Source organism: Canis lupus, chromosome 29 (genome assembly GCF_048164855.1).
Source record: "Canis lupus baileyi chromosome 29, mCanLup2.hap1, whole genome shotgun sequence".
NCBI classification, from domain to species: Eukaryota; Metazoa; Chordata; class Mammalia; order Carnivora; family Canidae; genus Canis; species Canis lupus.
The window spans coordinates 29,135,240-29,153,831 of NC_132866.1; the positions used below are offsets into that span (position 1 = coordinate 29,135,240).

At 34.2% G+C, this 18,592-nt stretch overlaps 1 protein-coding gene across 4 annotated transcripts in view; it reads left to right on the top strand.

Moving 5' to 3' along the window:
• Nucleotides 1-18,592, top strand: part of HPSE2 (heparanase 2 (inactive)) — a 629,145-nt gene that overhangs the window by 47,445 nt on the left and 563,108 nt on the right. For 3 of the 4 annotated variants that reach the window (XR_012020748.1, XM_072805744.1, XM_072805742.1), the window contains exon 3: nucleotides 17,839-18,000. The exons of the other annotated variant lie outside the window; for it this stretch is intronic. Coding sequence is in view for 2 of the 3 variants with exons in the window: in XM_072805744.1 (XP_072661845.1) it covers nucleotides 17,839-18,000 (162 nt within the window). In the remaining variant the exon portion in view is untranslated. The remainder of the gene's footprint in view (nucleotides 1-17,838; nucleotides 18,001-18,592) is intronic. 4 annotated transcript variants of the gene reach the window in all.

An 18,592-nucleotide genomic window follows, 5' to 3' on the forward strand; every position in this document is an offset into this window, starting at 1 on the left:
TTACCAAGGCTGCAGAATACTATGTTAATATACAAAATTAAATTGTATTTCTATATCTACACTTACAATGAACATTGGAATTGGAAATTTACACAAAGTAGCACCAACAGTATAAATTTATGATAGCACCAAAAATTATAAATATAACAAAATACATGCACAATATTTATGCTGAAAATTACAGAACAATGGTGAAAGAAGTCAAATAAATGGAGATAAATATATATATATATATATAATATAAGTTTACAGATTAGAAAATTCAGGGTTGTTAAGACAGCAGTTTCCCTAATATGTGATGTATAGATTCAATTCAGTCAGAATCAGAATCAGGAAACTTTTCTATAGATATATTCGTCTATTAAAATATGTGAATATGTCTGTGTATACACAAGCACAAACACACACACAGGAACTAGAATAGGCAAAAAATTCTGAAAAAAGAGGAATAAAGTTGGAATACTCACATCACTTGATTTTAGTAATTACTGTAATGCTGTAGTAATAAAAAGCATATGGTATTGGTAAAGGAAAAACACATATCAGTGGAACAGAATAGGGAGCTTAGAAATACATGCACACAAATATCGTGAACTAAGTTTTGACAAAGGTGCAAGGGCAATTCAATGAAGAATGGAAGTCTTTTAAAAAAATGGTGCTGGAATGATTGGAAGATACTATGTGAAAAGTTGAACCTTGATACATACTTCACACTCTACAAAAATTAACTCAAAATTGATCATACATACCTAAACATGAAACTTGTAAAACTTCTAGAAGAAATGATAGGAGAAATCTGTATGACCTTATAATTGGCAAGAACTTTTTAGATGTAATATCAAAAATATGATCCATAAAAGAAAAAATTGATTATCTTATCAAAGTTGGTATCTTTTGCTTGGCAGGTGGAAGACCCTTTAAAGAGAATAAAAAAGTGAAGCCACAGACTGGGAGCAAAATTTTAAAATTGCAAATCTGTTAAAGTATTTGTGTTTAGGACTTACAAAAATTTTTTGAATTAAAAAAAAATTAGAAACTGAATTTAAAAATGAGTAAAAGATATGAATAGACACTTTACCAAAGAAGAAATTTGGATGGAAAATAAGTATATGAAAATATGTTCAGTATCATTGTCCTTGGGGAATGAAAATTAAAACCACAATGAGATGCCAATTCAAATCAATTAGATAACAGACAAAACTGAAGTGCTGTTGAGCATGTGGAACAGCTAGAACTCTCATTCATTGTTGGTGAGAATGCAGATTTGTACAACCACTCTGGCAAAGAGTTTGGCTATCTCTTATTAAGCCAAACACACTTATCATATGACCCTGCAGTCTTGCTCCTGGAAATTTACCCAAGTCAATTTTTTCTATGAAATTTATGTTCATAGAAAAACCTGAATGTGAATGTTTATAGGAGCCTTATTCATTGCCAAAAACTGGAAATGACCCAGATTTCCTTCAGTAGGTGAATGGGTAAACAAATGCTGGTGCATTCATCCAATAGAATAATATTCGGCAGTAAAAAGGAATAAACTATTGATGTACAGCAGGATGAATGAATCCTAAATGCATTTTGCTAAATGAATGAAGCCATATTCCAAAGTCTACATGTTGTATGATTCCATTGATATGACATTCTGAAAAAAGATGAAGTTATAGGGACAGAAACCCCAAACCAAAAAACAACAGATCATTGTTTGCCAGGGTGAGAATGGAATGAGAGATTGATAAGGAAGGGGTAACAAGAGGGGTTTTCTTAGGTGATCAAACTGTTTTGTATGCATATGTGTAGTGGATTCTTAATTCTGTGCAGTTGTCAAAACTCACAGAACCTGTCATACCATAGAGTGAATTCTATTGTCTTCAAATTAAAAAAAAAAAAAATCAACCAGGATGTTAGGGAAACAATGATGGAATGTACATTTACAAATGAATATAACTGTATTACAAGGAATGAGAACCACATTGAAGGCTTAGAGAAGAAAAGAGATGACCTAGGTAGCTTTATTTTGACTGGGTTCTATAAGGCTAACGAAAAAAGAACTGAAAAACAAAAAACCACTGTGCTTGATAAATTTGTCATAGGGGTATGGATTAGCAATCCTGAAACTGCATGTTACTACTGTTGAACAAATAAGTAAATATATTATAGTATAAAACAAGCAGATTTCTCACTGTCAGAGAAAGAAATTACAAATAAGAAAATGGGAATGCTAGAATAAACCCTTTGGTGTTGGATTGGAATTGGAGACATTAATATGAACTATGTTTTTTTCCTTTTAATAGGTAGATTGATACAGTAAATATAGATTTATCTATATACATCAGTTAGTAGATACATATACATTTCCTAGGTCAATCTACTGAGAGGATCTAGAAGTAGTGCACCCCAGTAGCAATGAGTGCATGTTGTGCCCAGATCTTGGTTTTTAAATAGCATTCTCAAACAAAAGGAACCAGAGCTCCTTGGCAAAGTATATGATTCAAAGACTGGGGCAAGGAAAATACAAGATGTTCCTGGAACATTTGTGGTGTTAGAAAATAAGGAAGTTGTTAAGAAAAAATGATGTGGGTATGTCAAAAGGACACAAAAGCTAACCTGGAAAAGTTCCAAATAGCTAAAGCTGGAACAACTTGTGCAACAAAATAGATAAATATGATGACTTAAAGAATGAAATAAATACTTGTAAGTCCATACTAATATAAACAGCAATTGAATAAATAAGTGGAGAAGGGCCACTTAATTTCTTACAGAATTAATGAAAGTAGAAGGAATGGGGAAAATAGAATATTCCACCATTGGAATACTAGAGGAATAATTGCTGTAGGCAAGATCCTCTAATGAATACTAAAATTAGTGGGTAGACATTTACAGGAAAGCACGGTATTGTATAGACTCAAAGTTTCTCCTATAAAATATTTATTAATTACAAAGGCAAAATAGTAACTTAACAGTGAAGAAACCTGTCAGACCACCTTAACAAGATTATTGGGGTTAATATCATCATTAATAAGACCTAAGAATAACTCTCTGGTATCCTGGCCCCAAATCCATAATTTATTCCAGCTATGAAAAAACTTCAGCCAACTCAAACTGCAGGACACTTTATTTGAGCCTGATGACTACTCTTGACAAGTGACAAAGTCATGAAAGACAAGGAAAGACAGGAACTGTTACAGTTCAGAGGATATTAGGGAGACTTGACAACTAATAATGTAGTGTGGGATCTTGAATCAGGTTCTGGAATCCAAAAGGGTACTCATAAACTGGTGAAATATATAGTAAAGTCTGTAGTTTAGTTAATCATATTTGTAGCAGTGTTGCTTTCTTATTGTCCCATGGTTGTAAAAATGTAAACTAATATATTTTTTTATCTATGTAATAAAAGCATACATACATACATATATACAGTTTTGTAAGTGTATTATTTGGAGGATTTAGGTTGGTGGTTATCTTTGTAAAGGTGGAGAGAGGAAGGAGAATGTTATTGCTGACAGGTAAGCAGAGGGCTTCACATATTTCTGAACTATTTTCTTTAAACTGATCTGAAGCAAATATAAAAATGTCATGCAACCATGAGAAAATGCTCTGCATCACTTGCCATCAGGGAAATACAAATCAAAACCACAATGAGATACCACCTCACACCAGTGAGAATGGGGAACATTAACAAGGCAGGAAACCACAAATGTTGGAGAGGATGCGGAGAAAGGCGAACCCTCTTACACTGTTGGTGGGAATGTGAACTGGTGCAGCCACTCTGGAAAACTGTGTGGAGGTTCCTCAAAGAGTTAAAAATAGACCTGCCCTACGACCCAGCAATTGCACTGTTGGGGATTTACCCCAAAGATTCAGATGCAATGAAACACCGGGACACCTGCACCCCGATGTTTCTAGCAGCAATGTCCACAACAGCCAAACTGTGGAAGAAGCCTCGGTGTCCATCGAAAGATGAATGGATAAAGAAGATGTGGTTTATGTATACAATGGAATATTCCTCAGCCATTAGAAACGACAAATACCCACCATTTGTTTCAACGTGGATGGAACTGGAAGGTATTATGCTGAGTGAAGTAAGTCAATCGGAGAAGGACAAACATTATATGTTCTCATTCATTTGGGGAATATAAATAATAGTGAAAGGGAATATAAGGGAAGGGAGAAGAAATGTGTGTGAAATATCAGAAAGGGAGATAGAACATAAAGACTCCTAACTCTGGGAAACGAACTAGGGGTGGTGGAAGGGGAGGAGGGCGGGGGGAGGGGGTGAATGGGTGATGGGCACTGAGGGGGGCACTTGACGGGATGAGCACTGGGTGTTATTCTGTATGTTGGTAAATTGAACACCAATAAAAAATAAATTTATTATTTAAAAAATGTCATGTAAGGATAGAGCTGGGTGAGGATACATGGGTGTGGGTGGGTATTCTGTGTACATTTCTCTGTTCCAAACATTTTATATTTAAAGTAATAATGAAGGTTTTTTTTTTTTTTTTTTTTTTGAGGGGGGAGAGGGGCAGAGGCAGAGAGAGAATTCTACTCTGGGTGCAGAGCCTGACACAGGACTCCATCTCATGACCCTGAGATCCTAACCTGAGCTGAAATCAAGAGTTGGATGCTTAAAACTGAGTCACCCAGGTGCCCCAAGAAGGACTTTTTTTTTTCCTAAAAGCGATGTTAATGCCTTGGAGATCCATGAGACTGTATTTGTGGATTCCAGTGTACAGTTTTAGTTACCTGATATGAGGTGCATATTATTAATTGGAATTGAAAAGAAGGGGACAACTTCAAGAGACATTTTGAAACCAAAGTGGATTAATTTGGTGACTTGAGGAACAGGGAGAGAGAAAGAAGAATAAAAGATGAGGAGACCAGAGACTAGAAGGTTAGGAAAATATGTGGCTGACTAAATCAGGGAAATTAAAGAACATAGGCAATGAGTGCTTTGACTTGGGGTTATAGGCTCTCAGCACAGAGACTCTCCTAGTTTCTGTGAACCTCTTTGAAGGGTTTGAAGATTAATCAGTCTTTCTTTTCCTATTGCTGTTTTAGTGGCTGCATTGAAGCCAGGAAGGAAGGGAGTGGTTCTAGCTAAATCCTCCATCATTTGGGTGAGAATAGCCAAAGCATTCTGTCAAGCCTGTACCTTCTGGGTCTGGCAGTACAGTAGCAGCATACAAAATTATATCAAAGTTGTGTTGTCTAATCTCATAATCCTCAGAGAAAACTATATATGGACTTTAACAATGGCATTGCAGCACCAAGATCCTAAGATGGTTCTTGTTTTAATTTTTGAAAAACTCTTATATTGCTGGTCATTTTGATTACTTAAAAAAATTTCAAATGGTCATAAAATACACATAATGAAATTTACCATCTTAACCATTTTTAAGTGTATGATAAATGGTTTTAAGTACATTCACATTATTGTGCAACCATCACTATCATCCATCTTCAGAACTTTTTTCTTCTTGCAAAACTAAAACTTTGTACCCATTAAATAACAACTCCTTTCTCTCCACCTTCTAGCCCTTGGCAAGCAACATTTTACTTTCTGTGTCTATAAATTTGACCATCCTAGGTGCCTCAAACAAATGGAATTATTCAGTATTTCTCTTTTAAAGTTTTATCTGTGTATTACTGGCTTCTTTCACTTATCCTTAAGGTTCATTCATGTTGTAGCATGTGTCAGAATTTCCTTCCTTTTTTTTTTTTTAAGATTTTGTTATTTATTCATGAGAGACACACAGAGAGTCAGAGACATAGGCAGAGGGGGAAGCAGTCTACCTGCAGGGAGCCTGATTCGGGGACTTGATCCTAGGACGGCGGGATCAGGACCTGAGCTGAAGGCAGATGCTCAACCACTAAGCCACCCAGGCCCCCCAGAATCTCCTTTCTTTTAAGGCTGAACAATATTTCCTTATATGTGTATACCACATTTCATTCATCTATCTGTCAAAGGACTCTTGGGCTGCTTTTACTTTTTTGCTATTGTGAATAATGCTGCTACGAACATGGGTGTATTATTTTTGTTACTTTTTAACAGAATTTTAAAGCTATAATTTGCATATGAAAGTTCATCCATTATAAGTATATTGTTATTTCTGTGAAATATATAGAGTTGTGCAACCATCATCCTAATCCAGTATTAGAACACTTGCATGCCTGTTTGCAGTCAATTCTTCTCCCATACCAGCCTCTGGAAACCAGTGATAGCTTTCTATCAGATTGATTTGCCTTTTCTAGAAATTTTACTTAAGTAGATTCATACAATACATAGCCTTTTTGTGTCTGTTTTTTTTTTTTTCACTTTATGTTGTTGAGGTTTTCCAGGTCTAGCATTTATCAGTAGTTTGTTTCTCCTTTATTGCTGAATAGTATTTGTATGTATCTTCCACTTTTTGTTTATCAGTTTACCAGTATATGGAATTCGGGTTGTTTCTAGTTCTTACTGTGCACAGTGCCGATGTATTTAACTACAAGTGTTTGTGTGAAGATACGCTTTTATTTGTTTTGGGTAGATTTCTAGGGGTGGATTTGTTGGGTCATACAGTAAGTTTATGTTTATCTTTTTAAGAAACTGCTGAAGTGTTTTACGAAGTGGCTGTATCATTTTACATTCCCACTAGCAGTGTGTGGGGGTTCTTGTTTCTTTACATACTTGTTAACACTTCATATTGTCAGTCTTTTAGATTATAGCCCTTCTGGGGTAGCGCCTCGTTGTGATTTTAGTTTGTGTTTCCTAATGACTAATGCATGATTTGAGCATATTTTCATGTGCTTATTAGCCAATTGTATATATTCTTTTGTGAAATATCTGTTTGGATATTTTGCCCATTTTTTAAATTGGGTTGTTAGTCTTTTTATTGAGTTGTAAACATTTCCTTTATATATTTATCATATATGTGATTTTTAAATATTTTCTTTCAGTCTGCCTCTTAGCTTTTTATTTTCTTAATGATTTTTTAAAAAGCAAAATCTTTTACTTTTGGTGAAGTTCAATTCATTATTTTTTCAATTCATTATTTTTTTCCACTGTGAATTGTACTGTTGATGTTATAACTAGGGAAATCTTTACCTAACCTAAGGAAACAAAGACATTTTCCTATATATTCTGGGAAATGTATGACTTCAGTTCTTCTCTTTAGGTCTGTGATCCATTTTGAGTTAATTTGTGTGTGTGTGTGTATTATGTAAGGTGCAAAGGTCTAAGTTCTTTTTAAATTCTATTTTGACCCACCATTTGCTTCGATGTGGATGGAACTGGAGACTATTATGCTGAGTGAAATAAGTCAATCAAAGAAGGACAAACATCATATGGTCTCATTCATTTGGGGAATATAAAAAATAGTGAAAGGGAATAGAGGGGAAGGGAGAGAAAATGAGTGGGAAATATCAGAGAGGGAGACAGAACATGAGAGACTCCTAACTCTGGGAAACGAACAAGGGGTGGTGGAAAGGGAGGTGGGCGGGGGGTGGGGGTGACTGGGTGACAGGCATTGAGGGGGGAACTTGATGGGATGAGACTGGGTGTTATTCTATATGTTGGCAAATTGAACTCCAATAAAAAAAATAAATTAAAAAAATAAATTCTATTTTGAAACAAATTTAGACTCCTAAAAACTTGCAAAAATAGTAAAGTAACTAAACTATAAACCTTCCTTGTATTTTATCAGTTTTTAAATGTATTTATTTCTTCTTATTGGTGTGTGTAATTTTTTAGAAGAATTTATTTATTTATTTGAGAGAGAGAGAGAACATGTGGGGGGACAGGGAGGGAGAAGCAGGCCCCACACTGAGCAGGGATTCCCAGGACCCTGGGATCATGACCTGAGCCAAAGGCATATGCTTAGCAGACTGAGCCATCCAGACGCCCCAGGGTATGTGTAATTCTGTGAAATTTTACACATATGTGAATTTGTGTAACCAATAGAACAGTCAGAATACAGAACTATTATACCACCCAAAATCAACAACCTCATACTACTTGTTTGTAATCTGTTACCTGTCTTTATGATTTTGTGATTTTGAAAATGTTGTATAAATGGAATCATACAGTATATAACCATTTGGGATTACCTTTCCTCCCCTATTTTTGGTAATTTGTGTTTCTTATTTTGCCATTTTCTTAAAAATTCTCAATTTTGTTGATCTTTTCAAAGGAACAGTATTTTGTTTCTTTGATTTTCTCTGTTCCTCTGTTTTTTAATTTCAGAATAGACATCAAGAGAAATGTCTGTTTTCTTCTTTCTACTTGCTTTGTGTTTAATTTTTTCTTATTTTTCTAGTTTCTAGGTGGAAACTTAGATTATTGATTTGAGGTCTTTCTTTTCTAATATATGTATGTAATGCTATAGTTTTCTAAGTACAATTTAGGCTCTGTTCCATAAATTTTGATATCACGTGTTCCCATTTTCATTTAGTTCAAAATATTTTCTAATTTCCCTTGTGATTTCTTTGACTTGCAGGTTATTTAGAAGTGCGTTGTATAGTTTCTTCATACTTGGGAATTTTCTAGAGGTCTTTCTGTTATGGATTCTTAGTTTAATTCCAGTGTTGTCAGAGAACAAGCTTTGTATGACTTCAATCCTTTTAAATTTCTGAGACTTATTTTATGGCCTAGCATAAGGTTATTCTGGTTATGTTTCATGTATGCTTAGAAAATATGTATATTCTGCTTTTATTTGGTATGTCCTATAAATGTCAGTTAAATATATTGACCTTTAAGTGATTTTCTACCTAGTTTCATCAAATACAGAGTAGGAGATTAAAATCTTGAACTATAATTGTTGAATTTCCCTTTCAATTTAGTCAGATTTTGTTTCATGTATTTTAGAACTCACTTGTTATGTGAATATACATTTATGGTTGTTGTATCTTCCTGATATATTGACCCTTTTATCACCATGATTTGTTCCTGTTTGTATCTAGTAATATTTACTATCTTAAAAACAATTTTGCCTTGCACAGCAAAGGAAATCATCAACAAAATGAAAAGACAACCTACTGAATGAAAGAAAATGTTTGCAAATGTATCTGATTGGGTTAATATCCAAAATACAGAAGGAACTCTTACAACTCAATAGTAAACAATCTGATTTAAAAGGGGCAGAATGTCTAGATATTTTTCCAAAGAAGACATCCAGATGACCAACAGGTACATGAAAAGATGTTCAGCATTACTAATCATCAGGGAAATGCAAACCAAAACCACAATGCAATATCTCATTCTCATGCCTGCTTGAATGGCTCTTATCAAAAAGATAAGAAATAACAAGTGTTGATGAAGATATGGAGAGAAAGGAACACTTATACACTGTTGGTGGGAATGTAAATTGGTGTAGCTACTACAGAAAGCAGTATAGAGGTTCCTCAAAATATTAAAAATAGAACTACATATGATCCAGAAATTCTACTTCTGGGTATTTATTTGAAGAAAATCAAAATCTTAAAAGAAAAAATATATGTAGCCCCATTTTCATGTAGCATTATTTAAAATAGCAAGATATGGAAACAACCTAAGTACCCATCAGTGGATGAATGGATAAAGAAATTGTGAGACACATTGACACACACACACACACACGCACACACACACACAATGGAATAAAAAAGAACAAAATTTTGCCATTTGTGATAACATGCATGTATCTTGAGTCCATCATGATAAATGAAGTATATCAGTCAGAGAAAGACAAATACCATACAATCTTATTTATATGTGGAATCTGAAACAAAACAGAACATGCAAATTCATAGAGAACAGATTGGTGGTTGCCAGAGTCAGGAGGTGAGGATGAGGTAAAATGGGTGAAGGGGATCAAAATTTATAAGCCTCCAATTATAAAATAAATAATTCATGGAGATGTAATGTATAGCATGTGACTATAGTTAATAATACTGTACTGCATATTTGGAAGTTGCTTAAGGAGTAAATCTTAAAAGTTAACTCATTACAAGAAAAAAATATTACCATGTATGGTAATGGATGTTAACTAGACTTATTGTGGTAATCATTTCACAACATATACAAATATTGAATCAGTATGTTGTATACCTGAAATTAATATAATGTTATATATCAATTATACTTCAAAAAAAGCAGATTACACAAAACTTAAGAAAAAAAGTTAAGTGGGCTGTTTTTCTTAACTCACTCTTTGGGAGTGTTGGCTAGAAGGACTTGCCTATTATGTTAAGTAGTGTGAAAGAAGGGGCAACTGACAGTCAAAATCAGCAATCTTGTGAATATTAGCCATAGATTCTTTGCCTAAAGGTAATGAGAGAGGAACCAAGTTTTCACTCTCTCAATACTGAATGGAGAGCAATTGTTGATAGAAAAAGGAAAATCTTTTTCTTCCCCTCTCCAGAAAAAAAAAAAAAACGTGATTAAATAACAACATAATGGGTACAACACCAAACCTGTATAGATATTTTGTTATGAATTTAATCACTTCAGCTCTCTTATGGTTATTGTTTGCATGATATATCTTTTTCCATTCTTTTATTTTCAACCTGTATTTGTCTTTAAATCTAAAATATGTCTCTTTAACAGCGTATATTTGGATCTTCTATAAATTCAATCTGACTGTATCTTTTGATTATTTAGTCCATTTACATTTAGTGCAATTATTGGTATAGTCGGCCATTTTGGTATTTTCTATATTTCTTATGTTTACTGCCTTTCTGTTAAACCAATTTTCTAGGTTTTCAAAAAGATTTTTTTAGAATACTTATTTAATTGCTTTGTTAGGTGTTACTCTGTATTATTTTCCATTATTTTCATAGTGGTTGCTCCAGGAATTACACTGTGTATCTTAGTTTTTACAGTCAAATTCAAGTTAATACTAACCTAATTTTGATAAGTTACAGCAACTTTGCATCAATATACATTATTTTTCTATTCCCTCTACAGTATCAATTTTTTATATATTACATCTATATATGTTATAACTACAAAATAAATGTCCTCTGTATATAATCTTATGCATTTTAAAGACATTGAAAGTATAAAAATTCTAATACATTTATCTACATATATGTATTTCTAATGTATTTTTTTTCTGTGTATTTATCTGATGCCATTTCCTTTCAGGCTGAAAGACGTCCTTTAATATTTCTTGTATTAGAAAATTCAGTGTTTTTTATATGGAAGTGTCTATTTTGCTTCCATTTTCTGAATGATAGTTTTGCTGGATATAGAATTCATGGGTTTAAGGATTTTTTCTTTCAGCACTTTAATATGTTGTACTGCTGCTTTCTGACTTCCATTGTTTCAGATTAGAAGTCAACCATTAATTATATTGCTGGTTTCCTTTTTTGAGATGATTTGTTTTCCTTTCTGCTTTTAAGATTTTCTTTTTATCTTGGGATTTCAAGACTTGTACTATGATGTTCTAGGTATACATTTCTTTGTAATTATTTTTTTGTTTGTTGCACTTCTTGGATCTGTGGTTTAATAATTTTCATCAAAGTTAGGAATTTTTTTTATTACTTTTTGAAATAATTTTATGTCTTCTCTCCTCTCATTTTATTCCATAGTACTCTGAGTATTTGTTCATTTTGCTTCAATCTTTTTCTCTCTGTTTTTCATGTTAGGTCATTTCAATTCATCTGTTCCCATACTGATTCTTTCTCTTGCCCTCTGAGATCTGCTGTTAAGCCCATCTACTGCATTTTTTATTTCAGTTATTTTACTTTTAAACTTTAGACTATCCTTTTATTCCTCTTTTTAAAATAAAAGTTTCTATTTGTTTCATTATTGTATTCATTGAGTCATTATTAGATTTTTCTTAGTTATTTAAACGTTTTTTAAAAAATTTTTTAAAATATATTTACAATTTATTCTTTGAAGTCTGTCTGCTGGGCCATGATAGAGTTAGCTCTAATTGAATGCTTTTTTTTTTTTTTTTTTTTTTTTTTTTAGTATAAGTCACACTTTCCTGTTTTTTTTTGCATCACTCATAATTTTTTGTTGGAAACTGGGCATTTTAGGTATATAAAAGCCAATCTGTAATTTAATTTTTTTCTCTTGATAGTTGTTGCTTTGCCTTTTTAAAAATAAATTATTCAGACTTAATCTTTTTAAGTGCTGCCACTGATATTTCTTCTGTTTTTAAATTATTATTATTATTATTGTTGTTGTTATTATTATTATTATTATTATTATTATTATTATTTTTTTAGCTTGGCTTCCTAGGGTTCATCTTTCAGTCCTAATAGTTTAGTGATCACCCAAAGATTGTTCAGTAGCTGTGTTTCAAACACTTTGAATCCCCAATCCCTAAGGCTTTTACTTGCTGTTGATGGATTTCTGTGAGGATTGGTAGAAATGTTCAGTTTTATGGTAATTTTTAAGTCTGCCTTACCATTTACTTTCCTCCCAGCCTCTTGGCTCTCCGTTGAGTTTGTGTATGGTTTCCCAGTTAGCCAGTTCTGTGTGAAGAATCTTATGCTGAATATCCCCTGCATGTGCATATAGCCTCCCAGTCAGCCAGGGATGTGTGGAAAATTTATGTAGTTCATTTTTATGTTTTCCAAAGCTAGGATTTCCCTGTTAAAGCTTTTGACTGGTCTACTAATCTGCCACTTGCACCAACGGGAACTATAGCCTTAGGCTAATAGAACTGTGGGTTACTAAGTGATTAAAGAATGGAGAAAGATATATCACAGAAAGAAGCAAAAACGAAAATACAAGCATGATTATGCTCACACGTTCAGAAATCATGATTGGCAATAACTTGACGTTAGGGTACCACCTTTGGTGGAGAATGCTTTCTCCCTTGTTGCCTCCCTCAGGGTATATGTTGGATCTTTGGCATTCTTGAACTACATCAGAATAAAGACCATGGGGGAGAGATGAGAAGATGACATATGATAGCTTGTTACTTGGAACTACTTTAATCACATAGCAATTAGGAATATCAGCAAGAAGGAGAGAACTAGTAGGAGGAGGGTAGAAGTTTAGGGATCATTCACCCCATCAACTTTTCAGTTTGGTAAACCAGGAAAGAGCCAAGGCATAAGGATCTTAAGTTTTTAGTCTATGGTTCCATGATTATTTGATAAATTATTTGAAATTCATGCCTAAATCTCCTGGCTTTGAATCTTTATTTTTTTTCTATTATGTTTGACAAAAGTAAAAGTTTTTGTAGAGCCATAAAATTTTTGAGCTAAAAATGAGCTAAAGGTATAATAATATCCTCCAGTAACAACTTTATGATATTAATATAATTATTATCATCCACAAAAACAACCAGAACTTGTTGATATGTCCCTATCAAGGGTCCTGGAATTGAGCCTGGAGGTTGGCTCCCTGCTCAGCAGGGAGCCTGCTTGTCCCTCTCCCCACCACTCATGCTCTTTCTCACTATCTATTTCTCTCAAATAAGTAAATAAATAAAATCTTTTTTAAAATTCTCATTTTGAAAAATTAGGAGAGATTTAGTGATTTGTCTAAGAGCTCTCAGAAAGTGATAGAGATGGGATCTGAACTTGCATATATTTGAATTCTGCCTTTAATATCTGTCATATTGCCTCATATAATGTTGGTGAAAGTACCTTAACCCTTTACTTGGCAGGCTTTTAATGACTAAACTGAAATAATTTTATTGTGTCTGCATCACCTAGTCTTTGCTTAAATATCTCCAGTGATCAGGAACTCACTCCATCTTTAAGTAGTTCCTTATAGGACAGCTTTTACATTTCTTTCATGTAGAGCTAAGTAATATGTCTTTTGGCTACTCCTATAATGTTTGGCTTTCTGTATTTATGCAGAATAAGTCAGTTTTCTTTTCTGTATGAAGCAAGCCATCTTTAATGTTTTCTTTGCCAGGCTCAACACTTTGTTTCAGCTATTTTTAAAAAAATAAAATTATTTACCATCTTGACATTAGATGATTAATGTCCTGAGAAACTATTACAGGCGGAAAACATATAATACTACAAGTAGAGTATTATAATGGCAAAAATAGTAACAGCTACCCTTTGTAGAGTTCTTATTATGTGGTATCTTATTATGTGGTATAGTGCTAAATCTTTTATGACTCTTTACAGTAACAGGATGAAGAAATAGCCTTCAGATGCATTGTTGTCTGTCATTTCTGCAGCTTATAAGGGACCACCAAGCTAGAATTTGAACCAAGGTCTGCTTTAACTCCAACTCTTTACTGTGCTGCCTTTGGCTAGCATGGAATTCAGGGTGGCTATGTTACCTCCTGTATTCTGGATGTTCTGGTTATATTAATTTAGTCTAAGAATTTTGTTAATCTTTTTGGCAGAAGTACTATATTTGGCAGCATTTTACTGACTTACATAAAGCTTGGATTCAACTAAAACTTGTAAAACTTAAAAAGATCTTAAATATTTAAGCTTCTGTTTGGTCTGGCCTTACCCTCTTATGTAATTAATTTTCAATATAATTGCAGGACTTTGTGTTCATGTCTACATCTTGGGGATTTCAGCCTAAGTTTCTAGGTTGTCAAGGTAATTTTGAATTGTGAATCTGTCATCTATAATATTAACTCTCCCTCCAGATATATATGACCATGTACATCTTTAATAAGTACCTTTTTTGTGTGTTTATCTAGTTTTTGATACAATTTCAAACAGATTATGGTGAATAAAGAATTTGTACAGCATATCTATTTTTTTCCTCAAACATTATTGCAGTGTACATTTCTAAAGTCTCAGATAAATGTTTGGCCATGCCCATGGTTTTCTTTTCTTACTATTATTAAAATAATATGGTCACTTTATTTTAAGGTTCTAGTTGGAATGATATTGAAGCTATCAGTTATAATATTTGCTTTCTTTGCCTTCTGAGCAAGACATTTATTATATAGGAAATAGAGAGTTTGGTAGGTGTTCTACTTTTGTATTAGATTCCTGGTAGAGGTATCTGAATAATTTAAACTCCTTTTAACTCTATATATAATGTTTTGGTACAAGTTTGGTAATGTTTTCTGAGCAAGTATCATACATTTTTCTTTTCTGGATAGACCATCTATGGTTTTGCTGCTGTAGAGATTTTTCTCTTTAGTTCCTTACTTTTATTATTTACCATACTTTACTATTAAATTCATGAATTTCTATATAGGAGTAACTTTTGGAAAGATCACTGGACTTGACTTTGAAAATTTCTGGATTTAGGGACTGACGATGCACTGTGAACTTGGGGAAGTCACTTAAGTTTTGTGGACCTCAGTTTCCTCAAATATACAATAGGGATAGTAATATTATTCTTTATCACTTATGATTACAACAACAGGTCAGGATTTCAAAAATAAGAAATTGATATCTCACATAACAAGAAATCAAGAGGTGGGCAGTCTAGGTCAAGAATGGTAGCTATGGGAACTCCTTAAAAACATCAGCACCCTGATGTTATGCTGGAGCTCCAATGGGAGAAGGCAGCTCAGATGCATCTTGTTCTCCTAAAGAAGCAATTCTCAAATCTTAGTCTCTCCCGATCTTCCATTTCACCATCCTTAATGTGTAGTCCTTTGTCCTCTGGCTTCTTGACTCAAGACACAAAATGGCTACTTTAACTCTGGGCTTCATGTCTATGTTTTAGACATAAGGAACAGGAAAGACTAATATGCTAAAGAAAAAAGACCCTGGTTTTCTCTTAGTGAGGTTTTGTCACTAAGGTTAAGTCCTCCTAAGGATGTCTGCCTGTAGCTTTTTGAGCAGAACCATATTACATGGTCATCCCTTGCTTCAAGGAAAGCTGGGAAATTATTAATTTTTGTGTTTTAGTCTCTATAATATAGCAAAGAAAAGTAGAAGGGATTGTGTGTAGGGTTTGGGTCAGCTAGTCAACAAAATCTGCCACATTCATAGGATTATTAGAGGGATTTAGTGATACAATGTAATAAGTTTTCCTCTTGCTTTCTATTGATGGTCTTAAAAACTAGAATGTATCTTGAATTAATTTATTCTACTTTTGTATTCAAGCCTCAGAAAATCTATGAGAGTATTTACTTGAATGTTAAATGAGTTCACTTTATTGCCTACAGTCTAGAAATTGGCATAAATATGTTTAGGAATAAATACTGCATTATTTCCAACCAGCTCCCCTGTTTTCATCCAAGATTAAGTAAGGACCATTCCCACATCTGGCTAATTGTTGTGTCAAATGCACATCCTAACTCTCATTGCCATGGGTTAGTATTTATATCTGGACTTCTCTTTTAGGGCTATGTTGACGGGTTTAAAGATTTATTTGTCTAGAACGATGTCCATATTTCATGCCACATGCCCTATTTTCTCTTTGAGCATTGCTTAAAGAACCAAATATTTCCTGTTGGTACGGTTAACACAGGTATTACTTTTTCCCTTCCAAAGCCATTGGTATCAACAGTGGCAAAGCAGTTTGTTCTTTTTTCTTTTCTTTACTTCCTTTCTTTTCTTTTTCGTTTCTCTTCCTTTCCTTCTTTCCTTCTAGCATTTTCTCCTAAAATCCTTCAATTTGCTACATAAAACTCGAAAGTTTCTGCTGCTATCCAGATTGCTGCTGATAAACATTATTTGTTTCTATGATAATCAGCTGAATTATATTTTAATTTGTAAAAACAAATAACTTAAGGGCATCAAAGCTCTATGGTAATTGGGAAATGTTCTAGGTGAATTTTTTTTTAAATTTTTATTTATTTATGATAGTCACAGAGAGAGAGAGAGAGAGAGAGGCAGAGACATAGGCAGAGGGATAAGCAGGCTCCATGTACCGGGAGCCCGATGTGGGATTTGATCCCGGGTCTCCAGGATCGCGCCCTGGGCCAAAGGCAGGCGCTAAACCGCTGCACCACCTAGGGATCCCCTGTGCCACCCAGGGATCCCTAGGTGAATGTTTTTGAGGAAGACTATTTTCTGGACAATACTTCTGCTTTGAGTGAAAATCATATTGAAGTATAAAAAGCAGCCTGTCACTAATGGGAAAATAATTGGGAAAGAGACAGATCTGTAAAGGGACTCTAGCCCTACTTTTGCTTTCTTCACTGACCCACAAATACTTTTAGATTTAAGGAGTTACTAGTGAGTCAGAATGCAGCCAGAGGCACATGAAAGATAGCAGGAGAAATCCTGAGCAGCTGACCCATAGAATGGCAGCCCTAATTTGAGCTGAATGAACTGGCTGGGAGATAAATTTGAAAACAGGTCACATGTTCTCTGAATATACATGCAGGAGCTATCACCTGGTCCTACAGCAGGAGGTAGAGGAAATAATCATAGTCACTAGTATTCAGACAAGGTTGTATGACTTTTTTTCTATGGAGAATGGTAAAAGATGTTAAGAAAAAGCCCCAGGAAGTGCACAAGTCCTGGAAGTAGACTGAGAGGAGAATGGAGGAGTGAGAATCTTAAGCGAGGTCACAGTGAGGTAATAAAATGGAAATTGCCAAAGATTTTGGAAATAAGAGGAGCCTGGGTGGCTCATTTGGTTAAGTGTCTGCCTTCAGCTCAGGTCATAATCTCCAGGTCCTGGGATCAAGCCTCACGTCAGGCTCCCTGCTCAGTGGGGAGTCTGCTTCTCCCTCTGCTCTTCCCCTTGCTCATTCTCTCTCTTTCTCTCTCTCTCTTTTTCAAATAAAATCTTTTAATAAGTAAAAAAAATAAATAAAAGAATTTGGAAATGACCAGAGAAACTTGCAGGATGTATCATGAAGTTGGAGACACTTCAGGTTTATTACTTCTGGATCTCTTAATTCTGATGAAATCCTAGTAGGTTATAAATTCTGTCATTTTAGGTGAAACAAGATTTTGATGGGTATATGGTTTTCTGTTATATTGTTTTGTTTTGTTTTTGCTGCCTGCCTTTATTTCTCTTTGTAGACATTGTTCGAAGTGATGTTGCCCTGGATAAACAGAAAGGCTGCAAGATTGCTCAGCACCCTGATGTTATGCTGGAGCTCCAACGGGAGAAGGCAGCTCAGATGCATCTTGTTCTCCTAAAGGAGCAATTCTCTAATACTTACAGTAATCTCATATTAACAGGTAAGCCTGTTGGAGTCGTCTGAAATCTTAGAGCATTATAGATTGTTGGCCTCTATTAATTAATAACTTGATGCTTGGGAGACATTAAAATGGACTCTAGATGAGCCCACATCTGTCTGTCTCCACCCACCATATTCCTTTTTAAATTGTGATGACTTTTGCCTTCCTATAAAAAATATTTCTTGTAGTTTGCAGTATTTTGGCTTGAGGTTATAGGCAACTCAGCATGTGTGTTCTCAAAAGACAGAACCAATGAAAACCTAATGAAGCCTTATAAAAATATGACTTTTTAGATGTGTGCCAGTAGATTTGAAAGAATTACTAAATTTGGTGTCTAAGAAGCTGCTATTTTCCTCTTTCTGTGTATGCCCTTTCTATGAACCCAGTGAACATAAAGATGAAATGTAAAAGAGATAATGATCCACAGGCTGAGCTGAGAATGTTCTATTCCTGGTGGAGTCTGAAAATATCTGGAGAATTTGATTTCTTTTTAAGAGCAAAGAGGCTATGAGACAGCCATACTCCCTTACATCCTTGGTTCAAGGAGGAAAGTGAATTTGTATGAGAGCTCAAAGGAGAAACAACTTTTTGC